The 23,718-nt window shown below is 41.7% G+C and overlaps 2 protein-coding genes across 12 annotated transcripts in view; one reads left to right on the top strand and one right to left on the bottom strand.

The window, feature by feature from the left end:
* The window catches only part of DENND4A (DENN domain containing 4A), a 69,026-nt gene extending 64,378 nt beyond the window's left edge, over window positions 1-4,648 (top strand). For 6 of the 7 annotated variants that reach the window (XM_041123234.1, XM_041123235.1, XM_041123233.1 and 3 more), the window contains 2 exons: window positions 405-469; window positions 705-4,648. In XM_041123234.1, the coding sequence (XP_040979168.1) occupies window positions 405-469; window positions 705-841 (202 nt within the window). In that variant the 3' untranslated portion in view covers window positions 842-4,648. The remainder of the gene's footprint in view (window positions 1-404; window positions 470-704) is intronic. The other variant, XR_005932311.1, reaches the window with a different exon arrangement.
* A 330-nt stretch (window positions 4,649-4,978) lies between these two features.
* On the bottom strand, window positions 4,979-22,701 carry SLC24A1 (solute carrier family 24 member 1). Of its 5 annotated transcripts, none has more exons than XM_030013241.2 (11): window positions 22,529-22,700; window positions 21,960-22,081; window positions 19,852-20,920; window positions 18,055-18,117; window positions 16,908-17,016; window positions 10,874-10,960; window positions 8,870-8,973; window positions 8,137-8,337; window positions 7,670-7,759; window positions 6,645-6,811; window positions 4,979-6,019 (listed from the first exon to the last, which is right to left on the bottom strand). In XM_030013241.2, exons 3-11 carry the CDS (start codon window positions 20,773-20,775, stop codon window positions 5,770-5,772), a joined length of 1,995 nt encoding a protein of 664 aa, XP_029869101.1. In that variant the 5' UTR covers window positions 20,776-20,920; window positions 21,960-22,081; window positions 22,529-22,700; the 3' UTR covers window positions 4,979-5,769. The 5 variants fall into 5 exon arrangements, with proteins under 5 accessions (XP_029869101.1, XP_029869100.1, XP_029869105.1 ...); XM_030013245.2 differs by lacking the exon at window positions 21,960-22,081 and having other exon boundaries at window positions 5,770-6,019; window positions 19,852-20,008; window positions 20,387-20,920; XM_030013240.2 differs by lacking the exon at window positions 21,960-22,081.
* Between the last annotated feature and the right edge of the window lie 1,017 nt (window positions 22,702-23,718).

The raw sequence follows: 23,718 nt of genomic DNA, 5'->3' as shown, positions 1-23,718 counted from the left end.
TCAACAGCTGGAGCATTGACAAGGTGTTTATTTGCTTGTCTGCCTGCTTTTTCAAGATAATGTAGAAATGCAGAAAAGCAAGCTCCTTACTTGTTTGTCAAATTTGGTGGAATTTGGTTGAGTGCCTTAAGTGCATGCTTTACTCTGCATGCACTTGGTGCAACTTCCAGCACATCAGTGGATGTCTTAAGGACCTACCACGAGTGATGTCCATATGTGGGGAGTCCAGGGCATTCTCCAGAGGTCAAATGACAACATTTTGGAGGTTGCAGTCGGGAATTATGTTCAAAATGCCACTTTTTAAAAAAAAGTTATCTTTAAATGCTTCAGTCTATTTTTAATATAGATTGTTTTGTGATATATTATTGTAGTATATAAATTGACATTTCTTTTTATCATTTAAGGAGCCTTTACAGAGAAATACTATTTCTTTCACTTGTTGCCCTAGGAAGAGATAACATTGATATAGGTAAGTTTTATAAATTATTCAAATAAGCATAGGTGATGAATGTATGCAAACTAGGTTTTCAGCTTCCCAAAAAAGAAAAAAAAATATCTGTAGATTAGATGTGTGCCATTCTATGGTAAGTGCTGAATAAAAAGGACTTTACAGCTATTTTCCACTGATAAGTGTACTAGCTGTCATTGTATTTGGGTTGGGGTTTTGAGCACAGTATATAGAAGCTGTTTTTCTATTTCTGCAGACGCTTTTGACAGAGAGTACAAAATGGCCTACGATCGTCTTACAGCTAATCAAGTGAAAAATACTCATAACTGTGATAGACCACCAAGTACTGGAGTGATGGAATGCAGAAAGATTTTTGGAGAACCATATCTTTAAATATACCTAGATAAAGAGGTGATATCTATGATGTATACCTGTGTAAAATAACCACTTCAGTCACAAGGAACATCTCAGTCTTCAGTGTTCAAGAACGTATGTACAAATGTACTGTGGCAGAAGGCCTTGGAAAAATTAGGCCTATCTACAGTTGTGGAATGGACAGAGTGAATAATGGGCCAAATATTATTTCCCTGTCCCTTGTCCTTTCTGCAAATCAGTGTGTAGAAAGGAAGATTCTGAACAAAATCAGGTCTTTAACTTGAGACAACTTATTACAGTTCCCTTCTTAAATAAAATTAAGTAACAGGTGGACAGAAACAATGCACTGAAACTAATGTGAGCGAAGTAAATTCTTCAAAATCTATTGTTTACATAGAATGTTCATGATGTTATGAAGAGCATACAAAGTTGTATTATACATATTTTAAATTGTTTATAGTAAGTTGATATTTTTTTAATTTTTTTAAATTACTGGAGTGAATTTTAAATGGACTTGCTGCATAAGCAATACAGTGCTTATTTTTTTTGCAGTACACTGCTATTTATAGTAACTTGTCCAGTTACTTTTTGAAGAGTGATTTGTTTTTAAAGCAGAACAGAAAATGTTAACCTTCACCTAGACAGTACTCTAGATAGAGGATTTCTCTCATGCACACATACCACAGCAATCAGAAGGAAGGTATGGTAAACTTCTATAAAACTCTACTATGAACACACTGATGTCTCTGTAAAACACTTCTGTAGAAACCTCCTTCTCTTCCTTTCCTGTTCCCTTCACTCCTCACTCCCTAGTAAAGAGAAAGCATATCGAAGAGTCCTACAGATTATGTTATGGAATCAATCCATCTCAGCTGTTGGCATTAGTTAATGTGACCTCATTACAGATGTAATACAAAGCAAATGACAGCTGGCAAGAGCTTCTTCATAAACATGCAGTGTTCAGTCTTGGTGGATGTGTTTGAAACACACTAAATATGACATGTACATAATGCTAATCCAAAGCCTTTAACTGAAGTACATACAGCAAACTTGCTACAGGGAATATATAGGGAATGTAACTTATTGGGGCATATTGTGCATACTTAAATGTAGTTGGAATGTTTGGTCTCTGTTTCACAGGCAAAGCAACTTTTTTTTTCCTGTGAAGAAAAAACTTTATGTCAGTCCTTGTGGTGCAGTCATGGCTTTTGACTCATGTTTTCTTGTTCTAGAGATTTAAAAAAATGTTCTGTGCTCTCAGTCACATAGCAACTCCTCACCAGAAGGTAGGCTACAGAGAAAATATCAGAAGTCTTGTATGGAGGTGGGAAAACAGACATTGAATTTTATAAAGCACCCTAAACAAATTAAACAATGCTTTAACAAATAGCCTTATTTTAAGTAATCTTAATGGTTTTCCAGTTCTAATTTCTTTTAGTTGTTGCTGTTGTAATACTTCTAAATATTTAGCTGTCACATTAGATTTTATATTTCTGTCTGCCTACCAGCAGGTATTTTTTAAAATCTCTTTAGTTTGCAAGTGTGATAACACAGCAATATTTAGTTAGGCAAAAAGGAGATAAACTTTAAAGCTCACATTTACTTCATTAAATGAAATAGAGCGAGCCTCTTAGAGGCTTAAATGAGAAGTAATGCTGCTATGAAGCTCTATGTAACCTCCTCCCAGACCTCTGTAAAGTAGTAAGAAGATGCTGCCCTAAGGAGAAAGGATTTAAAATTTGAAGAGCTGCAGGTGTATGCTGATGATAGTTACAAGATGCAGTCTTGTTGGATGCAGCTTTCATTGGGTAATACCTCTTCTCTAATTTGCTGCTAATTATGTAGCTGACCTTTTTGAAAGTAACCCCCCACCCTGAGGTAGAGCTAGCCATGCTACACTTACCAACATTTTTCACATTTAATTTATTTTAACAATTTGTGATGCTCTCTTTTGTACCACCAAGCTTGTAAAGTATTCCTCATGCATGAAATATAGCTACGACTTTTCTCACCCAAGGTATATGGCAAACAGTATATCACTGTAGGGTAGATACATACCCACTTCATTCTTCTGAACTATTGTGAAAAACACCAGGTTATTTTTAACATGTTCATTGTAAGTACCTATTAGTGTGCATGTATGCTTTGCTCTGTACAGTAGGTACACTGTATTTACCAAGTAAAAGTCACATACAGTAGTTGCTGTGTATATAAACTCCTACATCTTTGTGCCGTGTATAAGGTAGTGTTCCTAGCTCTTTGCAGTTCTGTTTCCCATGTCATTTACCACTTGGGGCAGCCACTGTTCTATAGGGCCTTCAAGCCATGAAGGAGGGCAAGTGCTTTTTCCAGAGCTGCCATGGTGTGTTAGAGGTACGGAGCTATGAAGTAGGCTTCACGCTTCCTATTTGAGTCTGGCAGAAGCGACTGAGCCTGGTCCCTAACCACTTCTCACTTACATGTAGCACTGCAACTGTGTGTGCTGCCACAGGAATAGATGCAACACTTGCAATACGTGGCCCACTTTCTCCGTTCCAGTCCCAGCTTAGTTGTAAGTACTTCAACTGTCTTGAGACTTGTAAAGCCAAGTTTGCCACTTCATTCAAATATCAACAGTCCTGCCAGTATTATCAGAAGAGTATATACTGTACCATGAAAAGGATTGTATATGCATCCTTCAGACAAACAATCTTACTGTGTTCTTGCATCCTCAGAGTGGCACTCCTGAAGCATTGCTGATGTTCAGTTGGGTGTGCTTTTAAATTACTATATCATGTAGTAGTTCATCAAGTGAAATCATTATACTTAATGAATTTTTATAAAGTCTGTTGCAAGTCAGTCCACTGTAGAAATACTATAATAAAATATAGGTGGAATAGTGATATGCTTTAAGTGGGAAATTTTCCTCATTCAAGTCATGATGTTCAAAATGTAGGTCCTGAGGTGGATAATTCTTAAGCATCATACAATTCAGTGTTGAAACAGTTTTCAAATCTCACTGTCCTTTATTTGCAAAAGCAATTTGAGTATATTTTCCAATACTGCAAAGATGGATAAATAAAAATGAGACATATTTTCAATTTAAAATTTTGTATGAACTGAATCTTCTCCTTTTGTGTACTAAATAATGCTTATGTCAAAAACCTTAAACAAAGGTTTTACATTTGCAGTGCAATATATATTTTGCTTTACTTATGGTTCCACTGGAATAATTATTGGAGATGAAATACTGAAATGTGAATAGAAATTGTGCTGTTTCTCTGACACTGCTAACTGTTTCCCATTTTGAGAAGGTTTGCTGTTGGTACAGTTACAGCCTGATGAATTAGACTTCCACTGGCAAGTTAAATGATTTGTACCCCAAGAAAGAGAAAATTCCCGCATGTAAAAAATCTTTGTATAACAAATGGGAGATGCAAATAGTAATAATAGAGAGGGATATGTCTGGATATTATCTCACTGGGATTTAAAAATGGTACTTTGTTAGTCTGCGAGCAGCACTTTTTAAATGAATGGTTGTAGATTTGTAAATATGTAATGTTTAAATTTTATTTACCAAAAACCAGTATGTTGGATGTTTGCTTTGGTTTGTAGTTCCTTTAAAATATGCAAGTCAGTGTTCACAATGTTAAGTTGGGTTTTTTTTTTTCCATCTCATCCAAAAAAGAAGTTTTACAGTGAGTCAATAAAAAGCTTAAAATCTTTCTGGTTATTTTCATTAACATTTTATTAGATGGATTAGAATGACAGAAATGTCTGCAACTCAACTATATTGTTTGCTCACATGAGGCATTGTTAACATTAAACCTTTCAGGTTTGTTGATAGTTGATGTCAGTGGCATTATTTCATAGTGGTTAAGTAAAAGACAACAAGAATTAGTGCTGGATACAATAATCTGAGAATTTCAGAGATTAGTGTCAGGCTGAAAACAAAACTCAAGCAGTTCAACCTCTTGTTGTAGTATTTCTGATTCCTGGTTTTAGTTTTTATTAGTGGTAATGTGGTATTCTAACCCCAGTTCTTCTTACAGTAAGATGTAAATCCATATGAAATCACACTTGTATGCTGGCACTTACCGTAAGTTTCAGGGATTGTATTGCAAGATCAGATACAGATTTAAAAGAAGCCCATATGGATAGCTTTCAGGATTGCTCTGCAACTCTCAAATCCTGTGTTCTGCATGCAGAAATAACTCTTAACTGCTTTGCTTTTTCCTTGAAAACCCTAGTATTACATTTCCCACAGTCTTAAGAGGGCCAGCAAAAAGCATTTTTTCTGAAGTGCATCACATTTTCTCAGAAGTATGTGTAGAGGACTGGTTGTGGATGTTTTATAGTGGCATTCACTGAAAGGATGAAAACTACTTCTGCATAGGGAAGTCACGGCAAACTAGCTGTAGCACAAACCTCGGGAACCGCTGTGCTCATTGCTTATATGCAATTTGAGGGAGTTCGCTTCTGAGATGCAGAATGTGTGTCCACACAATGATTTTAAGCAGAGTAGTTCTGTAAAGGCAAGCCATAGAGGTCTGATTCTGTTCCCACTGAAGTACAGCTCATTGATTTCAGTGAGTTTGAGCAGATTACTAAGTCAGAGTGTGTTTCTGAAAATATTCTGTGCTGAAAATCAGCTCCACTAACTTGAGGGGATCAGCCAGACTGAAAACTTCATGCATCTAAATCATATCAGCTTTTCCATGAATGCCTAAACATGTATGTTATTTGATGTTGGTCACTTCATTATTTGATCTTTTCTGATCCTAAACAAAAGTAGTAGAGGCTGACATACTGCTTGAGATTTTTTTTTTTTTTTTGTAGTATGGTAAAGATATTTTATTTTCAGTAAGTACGTTATAATTCTGTTGCTTTTTTCAGTAGAACAGTTGCTACCTTAAACCCCTTTTGATTTTTATGTATGCGTACATACATCTTGAAGTGTCCAAATGTCATACAGATACTGGGCAGGATATTATCTTGTCTTCTAACATGACACTGATGATCAAAAACACAAAGTAAAGAGCAAACATAGTGAACCCCAGTAGTTTGTTCATTTTCCATTTACATAGAGCAATTGAGATAATCACAAATAGAAGCATGAGAAAAAGGAGAACAATTGCACAAAACAAACCATTGCTACTGACTGCAACTGGACTGAGTCCATTGAAGACAGAATAAAGGAACCAAGGAACTGGCAAACTGCAAGTAAAAGAAAAGAAATTGAAATGAATGTTTTAAGGCAGTTCATTTTCTGCATCATAACTATGCAATTTTTCCAAGCTGCTACAGAAAAAAGATGCATGATTGCATTCAGTATAACTCAGCATAAATCTAAAATTAATGATGTTCATGTCAAAAATTGCATTTGGATAATACTTGCATTATCATAATGCAATCCAAGAATCTAAAATGGTTTCTAAAGTAATACCTATGAATTAAGTGTTTCAGCATGCTATAATAAAGACGTAAGTCCTGATGCTTTATTGATGAAAGATACAGGCACAGATACTGAGCCTTGATTGCATAGGACCTGAATGTCTCTGAGTGACTAGATAAGTATCCTGTCTGTAAATCTGTGATGTTAGCCAAAGATCTGTTGCATTTTTGTCTTGAAAAATCAGTAGTTTTCTGTTGTTTCAAAATCAGGTGAAGATGGTGGACTAAGTTATAAAAGTCTGTCTTTTCCGGCTGGGTAAGTGGTTGCCCAGCTGCCCTTCATTTAATTACAGCTAAAATGAAATTAATTAAGACCGTGTTTGGAATAAAAACAGCTAGCTTTGTATTTCAGAAGAAATGCATCTTTTGGCATTGAACTAATACTCACCCAACAGTGATATCGAAGATATTGCTGCCTACGGAACTGGAGACAGCCATGTCACCTAAACCTTTCCGTGCAACGATGACACTGGTGATAAGGTCAGGGATTGATGTTCCTGCTGCCAGTATGGTCAATCCCATAATTTCCTCTGATATCCCAATTGTTTCACCAACCTAATTATACATAAAGAAAGTTGGGTAGGGCTGTTAGTTTTGGAACATGGAATTTAATTACTCTATGCAGTCTTCTAGGCTTTGTGCCATATTTGAGTTAAATATTCTGAATCCCCTTAAACATGGTAGTATTTTTCTGCTTTATAGGATAAAAAGCTAAATTTCATAGCGTATGTTGATCTCGGATTTGTTCTATGCTGTAGGGCATCTGATCATAGTGTTGCCCAGACTAAGCAAGGTCAAGGCAGTTACAGTGCAACTCTTCTGTCCTAAGTTCCTGTCTTCTGGATGTTTTCTACCTTTCCTTCTCCAGATTTAACATCAGCTATGTATGATCTGAGAGCTTTGGGAAATGACAGTCTTTGGATTTACAGCATGATCAACTATACTGTGAATGTGCAATATATTACTAAATACAAATTCTGATTCTACAAGATGCAAGTATTATTTCCCAGAATACCAGGTGAACATTAAGGCAACGGGAGTTGTGATCATTTAGCAGCTTCCAGAATCAGAACCTGTATTTTCCTAGAATTTTAATTAGGTAAGGGATAATTATGTTCTGCACAGAAGCATTCATCAATGAAAAGGCAGCATTAAGATAAATCTTGACGGCACTTTTCCTTTCGCTGATGTGCAAGTTGCCTTGGAAGCTCTCAAAAAATGACTCTTTGTCAAATTGAAAAGAATGAAATTGAAATTCCCTTTTGGGTTCTAACAAAACAAAGTTTCTACTGTTTTGATGGATGACTGCAGCTGTAATTCATCAGATAAAATGCCACAGTGACACTGTTCCCTCTCTCTCCATCTACTTGTTCTGAAATGGTCTTGTTTGCAGAGAGAGAATAAACCCCTCACCTGGTGAGCCCACCACACCATGAGGTAAGAGAATACAGCAATCCACATGATGGATCCAAAAAATGTGAAGACAAAGAATTTTTTGGAGTCCTGTTAAAATCAAGTTTGAAAAGAAAAACAAGCAGAAGTTTCAGGAAAGTTAACAATCCCCAGTGAAAATTATTCACCTGAAACACTTCACTGCAATCAATTGCTTTAACATGGACCCCGGTCTCTCTAATTCTATGTATTTTTTGTCAGCTTGATTAGGTGACCAGTAGTTGCTAGTCTTTTGTGGTTTATTAAATTAAGTCTCTGGGACTATGTTATGCTGCAGGTGGGGCACCTGTCCCAGTCCTTGCAGCATTAACAGCACTTCAAGTATGCAAAGACTCTACACATGGAAAAGTAGAACTGGGGGCTCTTGCCGAGAGGAAATCTATAGTTCAGTTAATGAATCCAGTAGCAGAAGGAAGACAGATTCTTACTGGGTTTCTAACATCAGGCATAGTGCTCCAGAGAGGAAAGACAATGGGAAAGAGGAAAAGGTAAATTGCTTGTTTTTTCCTAGTTTCTGGCCATTCAAGAGATAATGGCTCATCATTTTCATCATTTTCTGTGCTGTCATCATCACTGTCTTCCTCACTCTCAGAGCTGCTGTCTTCTGATGTATCACTGTCTGAAGAGGGCTGTAGAGCAGAAAAAAGAAACAAAACCCAGTATGTTTTTGCACTAACAAGGAGCTGCACAGCGTTTATTCACCATGGCCTTGCCTTGGCTGAGGTCACATTTGTAACATGGCTGAGGGCAGCCACAACCCACATCTTGCTATTGTGGAACAACATCCAGGCATGCTGTATCTCAGTGCCCGTGTATTATGTTAACTAATTTGTATCCCTTAACTAGAACCAACTGTTAGACAGGGTTTTGACACAAATGAAATATATACTGTCTGTCCTTGGAAAACCTTTCCTCGTCAGAACGGCCAAATTACAGTACCAGTTGGTGTCATATTTTGGACCTGATTTGCGTTTGTAAGCCGAAAGGCTTCAGCTAACACCTTAATATATCTCGTTACTACGCACAGAGTCTATTTATAGTTGCCAGCTATGGGAAATGGGTTGGGTCCTATCCCAAAAGCTCTGGAGAGGGAAGAAGGAAAGTACATACAAAGTTTGGTCTGGACTGAGCGCTTATTGCCTATGATGCTTATTTAAATACCTGTCCATCTTGTGGTACATCTGCCTTCTGTTTGTCTTTGCTGGGTTCAGAATCGCTGGCAGGAGTTACCTGAACAGTGCTTGGTGCCTTCTTTTCCTCTTCTGCTAAAAGTGATAAGAAGGAATACTGGTTTCAGTCATGTTAGCATCGGGTAGCCTTCCCCTTGCTCAGCAGCGAGGTTTGAGCTTCCTACAAAAATGTGTGGGATTTCATGTTAAATGCAGTCTGATTGCTTAGGTTTTCTGTTTGTCCCCTCTGTCTTCTGTGGATTGTGATTAGTAAAAGCTGGGCAGAATCTGGCCCACCTGGCATAGAATGATACCTTGATGCTCCTATGACCTTCTATCTGAAACTGCTGTAAGAGGCACATGCATAACAACACGGAAATGCTAATTACCTGATCTACAGTTGATGAGTGTTTCATGGTTTCAGTGTGGATTCTGAAGATCTTACTAAAGCCATTCTTAAAAGCCAGAAAGGGTGTAAAGATTTGCTTCCCCTTTTTTCTTAGCAGAGCATGGCATTCTCCAGGGAACTGATGTTCTTTGAGGCTTCTGAGAAATGACTGTCAGGTGCTGCCAGACTTTAATCCCTAATCATTCGGTAGGTATTCAAATGCAAATAGGAAAGTGCTGACACATACAAGGAAATAACTGCAATGTCCTCTGTGCTGTTCCTGTGTTAACCTGCGTAGCCAAGAGGAACACAGAAGACTCTGTACAGAATAGCATAGAAATACGGATAACAGAGCAGAAGTGAGAGGCAGTGCCTGATTCTCTGCTTAGTCACAGCAAGGGCCCTTTTCAGACTGCTGCAATTTAGGTTAGGGGATCCCCTCCACACAGTCAAGCCTGTCAAGGCAGTAGGACTGTGTTATCCCATGAATTGTACCAGGATGGGGTATTACAGGGTATCTTATCCTGAACTGGGTAAGCTGATCCAGTACAGTGCCTCACAGCTGCACTAGGGAGCGAGTCTAAGGGGAGGTTTTCAGAAATGCATGTTTTCAGTGAGTGCCTTTTGGGATTTCTGAAACCAGGCTGTAAGAGAGTTCACCTGGGATACCTTCAGCCCAAAGTGGGAGACAGAGCGATAATGCTTTTGGAATGCGCACAGCTCTATGCACCAACAAAGTTTGTGGAACATGTCATGGGGTGAAAATTCATAGTTCAGTGAAGTCAATGTGGTGTTGATAACTTGCACCGAGAATTTACTTGTTTCTTAAACAGTATTTGCACCGAGAATTTACTTGTTTCTTAAACAGTATTTTCCTCAAGTCTGGTCTCATTCACATAGGTGAGGCTCAATGTTGTGAAGTGCTCGGGTGACTGCTGTACTGCAGCAGGGTGCTTGTGGAGGTGGGACCTCCCATACAAAAGTCTGCTTGTTTTCCAGAATCTCCAGCCTCACTGACAGCACAGACCCATGTTGTAGCACAGGCTAGCTGCTGCTTCTGAATCAGCTCAGAAAGCCTGTGTGTCAGTAGTGATATAGAAAAACCAAAACCTGTTAAAAAGGAGGATGCACAGACCCTTAGAATTGTTATAGACAAAGTCAGTGCAGCTTTTCTCTCTGGAGGAATCTTTCGTGCTCTTCTGCAAGCGTGCCAAATTTCCAAGCTAAAATGAAGGTACTTTGTTTTAATGAACACATCATTTGCAGGGTCTACCAAAGATCAGAGGCATAGCAGCACCCAACTGTTGTCTGTAATGGCCTGATTTCCCCTCTTCCACCCTTCTGGTGGCAATTTACACTACATCCTTGTAGCACTTTCTGTTTGGATGCTATCTCACTAACCACTCCTACACTCCTGTGGGGATGGCTTTTATTGCCCACTGTTAGCGTACATCGATTGATTTCTGCTGCGTTATTATAGAAGCCATCTATGACCAGTAATAACAAAATGTGTTAGACCATAGTGTTTCTTTGCCAGCCCTTGGGTGTTGAGTGCTGGGAAGGTGAGGGATTGCAGTGCAAAACAAGGCAAACTCTTCTTGCACTCACCTTCTGGTTTTGATCCTTGTCCAGCTAGAGTCTCTACTTTGGCCTTGGCTATGTTGCTCAGGATGTCAACCCTGTCTTTAAATTTTGCTGTGGATTAGAAGGATACCTTTGTCAGCAGCTGTCAGCTATGCAAAGCTCCCTTTACCTGCCTCCCCCCAACACACACATGCTCTCGCCCCTTTCCTCTTGCATGTATTGCAGTCAACACTGACTTGTGAATTGTCCTGCTGGCTGTGGCCCTAGGTTTTGGCTACTGCTAGCTGATCATAGCTCTTATATTTAAATGCTTAGCTCTTATATTTAAATGCTTAGTACTATGGTAATTATGCCAACAATTTGACATGTAACCAATACTTTCATATTCAGAAGAGAATCCAGAGGGAAGAGAAATCCTTTCCAGGTCAGTAACACAGGGGATATCTGTACTTCATAGGAAGCAACTGCAGAAAGAACAGAGGAGGATTTTCAATGCAATATTATTTTGTTCCCAAAGGACTGTTGATTTTTTTTCAGGCTAGATTATGCGCAAGCTAAAAATGACACCTTCCTTCTGCCATGTGGCTGTTGAAGAGGCTTCACTGTGCTGCTTGCAGCCTGGTGACCTGATGGTATGGAGAAACAAAAACATTTTATGTTCTAGTTATCCAGAAAATGATTGATTTCTCTAAGTATACATGAGTGTTTCCTCTGCTGTAGTTGATCTAAATTCCTGGTATCCAAGTTCAACATGGCCCAGGCTACCCAAGAGATCATCTTCACCAGTGCAGTGTCCAGTACTGTATTTCTGGGACTGCTGAGGACTTCTTCCACTGTAAACCATGCTCTGCTCAGCTAAGCTGCTTTACTATTGTCTTACAGTGAACTGTAAAACTCTGTGTGTGTGTCTCCATAGTTAGGTATTGTGCTCAAATATCTTAACTCCTACTCTCACTGAAAGTGAGCAACCCATGGGCTCAAATAAAAGCCTCATTTTGCTCTAATCTGTATCCTCTGCTGAGCTGCTTACCCAACAACTAAGCCAAGGGTCACAGGGTTTGCACATGGACAGTAGCCACAAGAAATTGGCCATGCTGTGCTTGGCTAGAGCACAGGGCTGTAAATTAATTTCCTCTGAAAGTTTTATCACATTGATTTAATCTACTGTACTGTTGACTATGCAGCCAGAATGTGCCGTTGTCATTTGCCTCAAGGGCAGGGCCCTGCCACTTTATTCATCACCATGATACTGAGTCAGAAATAGCAGATCCAAGGCCATGAGCCATGCAGGCAGATCTACCGTTCTGAGCTGAACCTTGTGAAAATCAGTAGACTCTGGTATATGTCCAACAGCTGGGACTGGCTCAGACATTAAGGCCTCTGGGGATGAGTCCTATTCTGGTGAAATTCCTGTTACCATCTGACAGAAACATTTTTCACCAACTGGGATTTCCACTGAACAGTGGAATGGCTGGACAGATATGAAATGATGAGTTCTTCTCCTTTGAAAAGATGGCTGGCAGTAAAGAATCTGACTCTTCCATGCTCCTTGTCAATATTGAAGCCTACCAGAGGGGATGCGAAGCACTTTGTTTTGTTCCCCCTCTGCTGATGCTAAGCACAAGCATACCCATCAGCGCAGGGCAATGAAGAGGTGACCTCTTGCTCCCAGCCTCCTCTAACCACTGGGCAATGCATCTTTCTGTTCAGCTTTTCCCAGAAGCTGTTGCAAAAGCTTCTGTCAGCAGGGTCAGGGCAGTCAGGCTCAGCCTGAAAGAGATTATATAAATTGAAGCTCCTGGCTTCCTGCCCTCACCTAGGCTGCAAGCTGTGAGCACTGACCCGAGCAGAGCCTGTGAGCATCTCTCTGTCAGGATAAACAGATTAGGTCCAGGCCACTATCCAGTTCTCATGAGATCAGTCTCATTTAAAAAGGTGTTAATTCCTCTGACACACATTTCATGCAGCACGAACCGAGATTGGAGGAAGAGCTGGCAGTAAGCTGGCCAGATCTGCAGGTCAGCATGGGGAGGAAGGATATCTGTCAGCTTAGTCCGTGCTAGTGCTGGGGATTAGCTGAGCAGGCCAGCATGCTCGCCCTGTGGGGTGTGCGGTGCTGCATCGGGCTGCCCTCTCACTGCGGGACTGCAGTCCCCTGGGGCACTCGCTGCTGGTAACTCTGCCCCCGGTCTGAGAGCCCCTTGCACAGGACTTATCTGTGTCCAGGGGCCCTGAGATGCTCTTCTGGAAGATTCCTGTCCTAGGGATTAACAGCATTCAGGCTGGCTTTAAAGTGGCAGCTGAGCTTCTGCCTTGAGTTTGGTGCTTATCTTTAATTAATTCTTTGGCTCTACTATTTAATCTAACAGGACTAACTTAGAACATGAACAGCAGGAAGGATTTTTTTCATTAAAATTTGGCATGAACCTGGAGAATTTGGAGATTCTGCTGTCTAAAAGTGGAAGTAAAAAAAAAAAACAACCCTCATGATTCCTTTTGCCCCTTTGTATCATGATTCTCTTAAAACAAATGATTGAATGCTAATGAAGCAAGGAGAAACTATAGCTGCCTTCAGTCTCCTAGCTCAACTCTAGCCTGCAACACTGCCTGCTGCTCTATTCTGGTCTAATTTCCAAAATCATTAACTTGTTAACTGAGGCATACTGAAGGTAGACAGCTCTTACAACCTTGCTGCTGGAGCCTTTTTCTTCATTCAAAAGTAAAAGCAGGCTTCTGTCTTCTTCCGTGTATGGCTAGAGTTTAAAGAATAATCTGAGGGTAAGACTGGAGATTCAGAAATGAGAGGGTTCCTCAGTCTTTCCAAAATCCTTGCTCCCTTTAATTCCCCAACAGTTCCCTCTTGTGTCTAACGGGAAGATGTTGAAGAGATCTCACGCTCTGCTTCTACACACTTTCAGAGAAAGTGGGGAAAAGACCACAGTTGCTAGAAATTCCTCATTTAAATTAAAAAAAAAGGCACTTTGAAAATAAAAGCTTCTATCAAAAATGTAATTCAGGATGCAATGTCAATGTTAGAACTTCTAAAGTAAAACACCTAGTCTCCTGTAGACAGAGAAAGAGACTTAAGTAATGATCCCTTCCCAATACAAAAAGAAAACCACAAACATTCTGAACTTAAACCACCGTTCAAATGAGAAATTTTGTTTCACACAAGGGGTGTTGCACTAGGAACAGTGAAACAAATTTTGTATTTCAGACTTCTACTGTATTTCTAAGACCTCTGCCTCTGGAAGTTGGTTTTGGAGGTCCAGTGCTGGCAGTTTTTCCACATTTTGGACCCTTGCTGCCCTGAAACTGCCTTTGTGCTGCCCAAATGAAATGCAACTGCAGCAGAAAGAAGGAAACCCTGCAGAGATCCCAATTTCAGTAGGTTAAGTTAGGAACTGCTGAGCAATATTTGGCAACCTTTTTCTTTTGTAGAGTGTTCTCTACCACAGCCTCTAAGTGCTGACGCTACAGGCATTGGCAAGAAGGAACAAGGACCCTTGAGGAAAGATAAATTGCTTTGGGATCATCTTTTATGTTACAACCTAATTACAGAAATGTGTCTGGTACAGACAGTGCTGCACACACTGCAGAGAGAAGGACTTTGTTGGTGATCAGTGGGAACTAGGCACCCAGCTGTCCTGAGGGTACTAAAGTGCTGCAGTACTATTAACACAAAGGCTGAGCTTGCAGTCCTGATATGCCTTGTCGGGTTCAAATCCTTTTTCAGAGTCATCCTGGGGAAGTCACTTCATCTTTTCGGCCAAGATCCTCAAGGCACTTAAGTTTCTCATTCTATTCATAAATTACTCCTTTTCTCCAGACTCCCTTTTCTTTAGGTATGAATTTATCAGGGTAAGGAGTGTCTCCTACAACATACACAGGACCTGGGACACTGGCTCCTTGATTTTGAGTGCTGTGCCGTTATAATATCAGTAGTTTCTTTATCATTATCTTTTCTAAGGAGCTGTCTCTGTTCTAGCAGTGTTGAGTGGAACAGACATGTACCTGGGGCAGAAGTTTTGCCCTTAACTCAATGGCATTATTATTCTAAAGGGTCTAAGAAATAACCTTTTGGAGAGACTGTAGCCCATCTTCACATCGTCCCTGTTGTATTAGACTTGCTTAAGTACATATGGTCACACTCCCATCTAGTGGCTGCCGCATACAGAGACAGTAACTCAAACTCTGCGTAGCTGAGATCAGAGGGGAAGTTGTCTTTCAGAGAAGATCCAAACTGCCCTTCCAGTCCCGTTTATTCAATATTCACAAGTCGTGGTAACAACAGCTTCTTTAGCAAGGCCAGTGGCTTAAAACTGCATTGAAAGCCCCCAGCAGTGTATTCTGGGCTGAACTGGCTGGGGCAGCACTGGAGCGCTCTACTTAGCCTGGGCTGGCAACCTCAGGCCCCCACAACTACTGCAGAGGTCCCAGGGTTTCACCCGAGCACCAGCCTGGACCTGAAAGCCAAGCGTGTGCTGGCCTGGGGTGGGCAGATGCTGCACAAAGACGTTTAGAGGTGCAGGAAGGATGAGATGGCGCTGGAGGGTCTCTGAGGGGCAGCAGTCCCTCAGGTCTGGTACTTTCTGATGCTAAATGAAATGGCATGTCCTCTTGTAAGTTTTTGGTGCTGTTGATACCACCTTTTCAGGGGATGGGAGGCAAGGGCAGTAGAGCAAACCCTGATGCGTCTGGCTCTTGTTAGGCTACCATTAGTAACACGATGGGTGCCTTCACTAAAATCTATCAGAGCAGACACTTCTCTGTCTTGCTGTCTTTATCAAGCCTCCTTTGTTCCCTCAATCAGCTTTGGGCAGCTGCGATTTTGATCTGGAGAGTCCTTTTTGTAACCTCTGTGATAGACAGGAGAGGTGTTGATCTGCTTAGCTTCAATCTCTCTTTGAATGGAAGACAGATAATCTCTTTAGAACAAGTAGGGCAGTGGAGGGGCAGGGCATGTGCTGAGCTAGGAAGGAATATCTAAAAAAGTATTTTTTTAACATGCTTCACCATTTCTTGGAAAATGAACCTCCACATACTGATTGTATTAAAGTTGATACAAAGCAGCGCATTAAATGTTTGTGCACAAAGACCCTGGGTCTGTCTGGAGATGTGGCGTCTCTGCACTCTGGGCAGTTTAAAAGAATGTGTCTCTTCTTAGTCCTGAGCTGATCAGCCCTTGACCATGGGGATTTGGCCCATTGCCTGCAAAGTACTGTGGGTACAGCTTACCATGACAGTGGTAATACCACAGTGTTGCAGGTGGACTTTTAGAGGTGTTCAGTGTTGGTCTAAATCAAGTACAGATTGGCTTAACCATCATAACTGGAACATGCTGTGTGTTTTAGATCTCAGCTGGGATTTTAACCACTGTCAAAATGATAATTCTTCAAGGTTTTAACTTCTTTTTCCTCTTCTTCAGGTTTATGCCTTGTGAGGGGCTGTGTGCACAGCTGGGGGGGGTGTATAGGTAATGAGCTCTTCCTGTGTTCATTTTCCCATTATAAATGGGGCTGATTGATAGATTGAGCAGCTCTTTCTCGAAAACATAGTCAGCATTGAATGCTGCTGTTTCAAGGCTGGAGTGAGGTCTGAGCTAAGAAGAGGAAGGAAGGTGTGACATGCTATGAGACAGAGTAAGCCTGCAACTCATGTTTGCTGCCCCTGCTATCAGAAAGACAGCAGAAGATGGGGGACTGCAGTGACCGCCACTGTTTGCAGGGACACCTGCAACAGCAGCTGCTCCATGTGCCTTCATCCTCCCTCAAGCGGCAGCTGCCACCACAGCAGTAACCAGTTTGGCACAGGCAAAGCAGATATGGCAGGCCAAAACGTGAGGTGTTTGTCCTTGCTAGCCATGCAATCAGAAGGGGTACAAGCCACTGTTGCAGAGCTCCCCCCACCTAACATTATCTGTGGTACTCAGAGCTGCATTTCAAGGATGAGCTGCTGATCCCCAACACCCTGACATGCAAAGGCTGTGTTCCCAGTTAAACTGCTCTGTGCTCAGGGCTGCAAACCCAAGTCCCTCAGACGTGGAGCATTCACTCACCTTCTGCCAGGGGGTCCAGGGTGTGGATCATGAGTTGGAAGATGGTGCTGCGCATTTGAGAGTTGTGTAGGGAGGCTGAGCTGCTGCCTCGCTGTAAGGCTGATGCAGGCTATGGAAAGGTACAATGCAGCAGTCAATAGCAGTTTCCTCCTCAAAACATCTCCACCATTGGTTCGCCTCTGCCCTGGGGATGCATTTATATGGAGACTGATCTCCCCAACCCAAGGAGCAGCCTTAGTATGGATTTTAAACAGCCTCTGCATTCAAGGTCACAGGGTGGCTGTCAGTACTGTCTGTTCACAGCAAGATACATGGTCTTGAGATAGCAGGGCAACCTGTCCTTAGATAAATGCAATGGGCTCACATGAACTCAGCATCAATACAATGTTATTATAAATTATAATAATCAAAGCATGCAGCACTTTTAGTCATAAACTTGATAATAACTGTGTAGATTTATATGCTGTTACAAGGTAATGCTACAGTCATGTCAGGTGTCCTGGCTTAAACTTGATAGCTCTGGTGCTCTGTTCTTATAGTCAACACCTGAGTCCTAATGAGCTTTTGACTGAACATTAGTTAGAACAGGTGGGTTAAGTGCATAGAGGAACAAGCAGCATCCATATGAGGAAGCTAACACCTGTTATGTTATCTGTGTATGCAGCCACTACATCAGCTAGGCCTCTCTGTGTAATGGTTGTATGGGGAAGACAAAGGGTCAGCAATTTAAACAAAAGCAGAGGAATGAGCTCTTTGGTGTTTGCTATGGGCAAGGAGAGATGCTACCAACCTCTGCTTTGGGAGCCCAGGAGGAAAATTGACCATGAAACCAGGTAAGAAAAGTCATGCTCTGAACTTCTCTATGCCTGTTTAAAGCATAGAATGAATAGCACTCTGCTCGTCAAATCCACTTGGGAAGCCTGAGCTGTCTCTTAATTTTTATAAAAATTCCTTTGAGGACACAAGTCAGCCAGGTGTCCTCTTAAGTAAGCTGTGGATATTGTGCCAAGCATGGCTGGTTCTTTGCATAAAGTAGGTTTTGATCAAGGTTTCCTGACACAGAAGTTGACACCTTATTCACAACCTGACATGGGGAAGGGTTCAAAATACAATGACTTCAGATCCCTGTAAAGTTGCTTAGACCTACCAGCAGCTTTCTCCCATCTGTTGGCTTCTTTGTTTCATCATCTGCAACTGCCCCACTGCTTTTCTGCATGCAAGCAAAACCAAAAATAATTAAACACCACTACCACTTCACCTGGTTTTTCAGGATGATAGTTCTTCAGGCTACTGTCTGTGAGAAAGCTAATACAAATGACTATGCATGGATGCTACTGAAAGATCTGAAGCCATGTGCTCTCCGTAAAACCATGAGAAACAGGATTCTACCTACAGCTCCTCAGTGAGGATGCAGGAACCCAGAGGTGGGCTCAAATGGCCTTTACCATCTTATTCCTGCAGATATAGACAGCCCCAGACTTCATCTCCAAGCACCTGTATCCTTACTTATTTTCCAGCAGAGGCAGAGTGAAGGTGTAAAGGGGTGGGTTTTTCCAGTGATGGGCATTACTTCCCATATAGGTAATTTATTTTTCCTAACGGTTAGGTCCAGCAGCTCTCTGTCATCCTACTGTACGCTAGTGAGAGTTCTCTGTAAAATTAAAGTGTGTTTGTTTTTTTTTTTCCTTCAGTCTGAAGGGTTGGATTCAATTTGTGATGATTGGTGATGTCCACAGTGTTGTATGTGTATAGCGGCAGTATCTTGCACATGGATCCCACTGACATGTAACACATGAGCTTTCAGGACTTCCAGGCACGAGTGCTGGCTGAAAGACAGACCGGGAGGAGGAAAGAAAAGCAATTTCTTGATTCTGCACCACCTCAACTATCCTCACCCCTCTTCCTTTCTTTCCTTAAATTATGTGGAGTGCCGAAATCAGAAGGGGCAAAGCATGCTTGAGTGCCAGTGACACACATCTGACTAATAAAGCATGCCAAAGCCAGAGGACAATTTGAAATCTAGCAGTTTCTGCTCGACAGTTGGCAGTAGCACAGGTCAAGAGGACAAAGAGGCAGTAGGAGAGTTGGGGAGGGACAGAGGAGGAACAAGTAGGCAGGCACATTTGGGAAGACAAAGTCCCAAGTGTTCTGGAGGCCATGTCCTGGCCAGATCTCCTAGTCTGAAATGGTAATTGGCTCTGGGGACACCTTCAGATACTGCCTTTGTGTAAGTCAACTCCTCCTTCAAAAGACAATGAGTGAAGGGTCCTAGTCTCTAATCTGGAGGGTGTAGTTACAGCCACAAAACTCCCTGTCTGAGCACCAGCAGCATACAGAATCATCTCTGAGTGCACAGAGCTGTGGTCAGTGCATGGAAATGGAATTTGGGCATTTCGATCTTGTTGCCACATGCTGACTGGGAGTGGTGGCAATGGCTGCCAGATCCCTTTCTGTGCTGCATATCGGGTAACAGGTGATACCACCAGTGTCTCAGCAACACACCTAGCTTCAGAAAGGGAAAAGAGAATTTCTTCCAACACCTCTCATCTGCAAGAGGCTTGGACAGTGCCTCTTGCAGAAGCCTTTTTTTCCCCTGTTTAACACAAAGTTGTCCAATCTTATTCACAGACTAAGAATGTGTTCCTGTGGCTTTTTTGAAACTCCTTTACAACAACCAAATAAGCAAAATCCCACGCATGTCTTTGAAAGTAGGTAAGCAACTGCAGCTGGTATCTTATTAATCGGAAGGGTAGAACTCCCTTTTCCTGGTGTTCTCTAATTTCTTAGAATCTCTACTATCAAGATTGCATTTCCCATATTTTATAACCTGTATTCTGAGGTTTTGTTTGACTATGCACTTTGAGAAGGAGATGCCATTTTTCTCTGTGGTTTACACTAGAATGAATTATTTCCAACTTGCCCTCTGAACAATAAGGACACCAACCTTCCGTGTATGCTCTGCTGATGCTGCCTGCACAGCGTTTAGCTTCTTGTTCAGCTCCTGCTTCACCCATTGTTCTAGGTACACGTTCTGTTTCATAGTGAATACATATGTGGCATAGGCAGTCAGTAAAAGGAGGCTTTCCCACCAATCAATGACACTGTCTAGGAAAAACAGGATGAGCATCAGTAAGTCTACAATGTAGAATGAGATGTCTCTAAATAAGGGCCACCATGTCAGGTGGAGTATCTCCCTTGAGAAGAGGGCACAGGTGCCAATGACAAAGAGGATATTAAACACTGCTGAGCCCACAATGGTACCGATGCCCACATTGCTGTGTGAGATGAAGACACCTATGAGGGAGGTAAAGAGTTCTGGTGCTGATCCACCTGCTGCCATGAAGGTGGCTCCAGCCACATCTTCAGAGATCTGCAACTTCTCTGTGATCACTCCCAAAGCAGGGACAAAATACTCATCACACACTATGGCCAAGGCCACAAATACATATACCATGCCAAAGATGTGAAGTACCACCCACCCTTGCCTGCGTTCTTCCACACTGAATAGGTCCTGGGGATATTCTCCTTTGGACTCGTATGGTGGCTTTTCATCTGGGTAGCTTTCACTGACGTTTTCTTGCTGTGGTGTTGTATTCACCGATGTAGTGATGGGCACAGTTGGCTCAGGATCCACATATACACAGTGTCTTATTTTGGGTGCTGCTGTGACATTGCCTGTTATGGCAGTCTTATTGCTGGAGAGGTCCCTGGAGGTCACTTTGATAGGGTCCACGGGTTGGGGTGCTGCGTGTGGTGCTGGAAGGGCAGAGGGGCTGAACTGGAGCTGATAAAGAGAGAGGACCAACACTATGGCAAGCAAGAAAAAGATTCGGTTCCGTTGTAGCCGCCTTCTCCGTGGTAAATGCATTTCCTAAAGGTTCCAAAATCAGAGCCGTGTCCAAAAGCCACTGAAGACTTCTCTTGATCAGCAATTTGCACTTATGTTCACCATTGGAGCTTCTAGCTGATCTTAAGCATCAGGAGTGAAACTGTATGACACAAAGTGTAGAAGCCTGCAAAAGAAAATCTAGTGTAAAAAATAAAGTACTGCAACTTTCCACCATTTGGGTAACATTACTTCACTGACTGCTTTTTCTATTTTTCAATAAAAAGAAATGGACTTAAATGAGTAAAGGCAGATCTAGATTCAGGTTTCAGGTTTTTTTTTTTTATGACAGTAGGCTATGCTAATTAATAATACAAGGTTTGGCTTAATAGAGAGGAGTTGGCCATGATAGTCCAATCTGAGCTGAATTCTGATTCCACCTAATGGCCATATCCAGGAGCTATTAAGGCTTGTGTTTTCACTTGAGTCCAGTTGTTATTCTGTAATATTAACAATTGGGTCAGTGTTCTGCAGGAGGAGAGGATATGGCTTCTGTCAAGGAACCGACTTTAAATTGCTAGAAAAGATGACACCCTGAAGACAAGATCATGCTGTTAAAACCTCTCTCCTAACAGACCAGTTATTCACCTAAGTAACCTCAACAGGAGAATGAAAACTGCTTGATAGTTCCCAGCTATGCTGCTTTGTGGCTCTCCAGCCTTGCATTCTCACAGAATACAAACCAAGCAATGGTGAGCTTTTTTCTTTCAGTTTGAGGAGAGCATGAGGAAGACTTGGTCTTAGTAAAACTGAGGGTGCTGAGCATCCATTCGTTTCTATGACTACATCTTTTCAAGCCTTTCTGCAGAAATCAGAACTGGCAAAGTGGAATTGTAATCATACCTTTTATTAGGGGATAATTAGCATATCTTGCATGATTATTTGAACAGCATTTAGAAAGGGAGAGAAATTGTAAATGCCAGAGTGACAGAGCCTGCAGCTATGACAGTATGGAGACAGTGATTTGGGGCTGGACAGGATTTAGCCTTCAGCACTGCTTGAATGTTTTACCTTAGAATATCTCTTTTCATGGATTTCCCCTCCCCCCCCCCCCCCCCGCTCCCCGCCCCAAGTGCGAATATTATGTTATTCTTGAGCTGGATGTGAATCATGGTTTTGTAAGCCATTCTCAGATAAGCTCTTCATGCAAGTTAGCACACACTTACCCTCTTGCATAACACCCAGTGAAGTAATCAGCCTAAATTTCTTGCAAGACAGGCATTATTATCTTCTTTTAAATAGTTGGGAGGATCACTAAGGCAACAGTTATAGAGGGTCATGGGAGTACCTAGATAAATAGATGATATAAGCTTTGCTTTTCATATGTAAAAAAACCATAAACATGCATATGGCAGAACTGCGTAATATGTATAACAAATTGCACGTTATTAGAAAATAACCCTTCCTAACAAAGATAAAAGAGTAAAAAGAATGACACAGAGAGAACAGACGATATATGCACACACTCCATTTAAACACTGTTTTTACTTCTCCCCTCCAAAATAAGCTGCTTAAAAGACCTTTTGCAAGCAGAAGCATATCCAAAGCTAGCATCCATTGTAAGAGCTCTCCAGGCTTTCACAATACCTGACCATCAGCCTCAGCAAAGAACAGTTGCTCTAGTCTTGTTAGTTTAGCAGTTGTCTTACAGGTCAACTCCTGATTAACTCCTCACTGGTTGGACTGTCTCTGTTATGAGAGATCTGAAGCAATCAAACAAACCTCCACGGCTTACCTTCCAAAGATGCTGTCCGAGATGAAGAGGAGTACCAAGGGTTGAATGTAGTGCTGGAAGTTTCTTTGATACTTAACAGCCAGATGGAAGATGCTGTTGCAGAGAGAGGCAGATGAAAATGATCCCATTTTCCCTCTGCTGGCGGAGTTCTAATACAAGAGAGGGTCAGGTGTGAAGGACATATTACTGGCAGAATAGCCAATCCAGTTTAATACCTGCAATCCCTAAGAAGATTAAATAGTATTCTATAGATTTGGGTCTATCACCGAAGCCAATATCTTTGTCTGCTACTACAGGTTATTCTCAGTATGAGGGCAGGCAATTATCTCCATTACAAACTACCAGATGAAAACACCAACTGTGAGTCACGTATCATTCTCATGGCAGCTATGGAAGAAAGCAGCCAGGGTAAATCACACTGCTCCTCTGCATGGAGCAGTGGTCACTTAAACAAGACAACTTGCATGTAGCTTCATTGTGAAGCATCTCATATGGGTGACAGGCCAGAGAAGCAGCTCTGCTGGCCTTTCCCACAATATGAGTCTCCTTTGCAGTGCCAGAGGGAGGTTGAAAACTTGCTGTCTTCTGGAAAAATCCCTCAGCTCCTGCACCACGACGATGGAGGCAGAGGAACCTGCAGGGCCCTGTGGGCAGACACTCCCTCGCTGGCAGACCAACCCAAGGATGGTGTCAGTAACTCTTGTACCAAGTGGCACCGATATGGTGCAGCTCCACAAAGGAAGAAATAACAATGTTCCTGGTCAGAGATTTAATGGTCATAAAAATCCAGTAAGCAGATTTATCGATGGAAGCATTCAAGACCAGGTTGGATGGGGCTTTGAGCAACCTGGTCTAGTGGAAGGTGTCCCTGCCCATGGCAGGGGGGTTGGAACCAGATGATCTTTAAGATCCGTTCCAACCCAAACCGTTCTATGATTCTACGAAAACTATGATTTGATGATTTTAAAGCAAACTGCTGTCTGAATGGACAGTTTTGCAGGGGTATATCCAAGCTTTGCAATGGAGTTTACTGAACTCCCCCATCCCTACTGCCCCATGTGCAGACCAGGGAGAAGGAGGCCCGCTAGCCGATTGGGATGCTTTTTCATAAACTCTTCTCTGTGTATAGCAGTCTTTTTTTTTTTTTATTGTGGCAGTACTTTTCCACAGTACTGCCATCTAACTGAACT

The sequence above is a fragment of the Aquila chrysaetos genome, chromosome 5, assembly GCF_900496995.4.
Source record: "Aquila chrysaetos chrysaetos chromosome 5, bAquChr1.4, whole genome shotgun sequence".
NCBI classification, from domain to species: Eukaryota; Metazoa; Chordata; class Aves; order Accipitriformes; family Accipitridae; genus Aquila; species Aquila chrysaetos.
The sequence above is the reverse complement of the archived record's forward strand: the minus strand, read 5'-3'. Positions and strand labels throughout refer to the sequence as shown.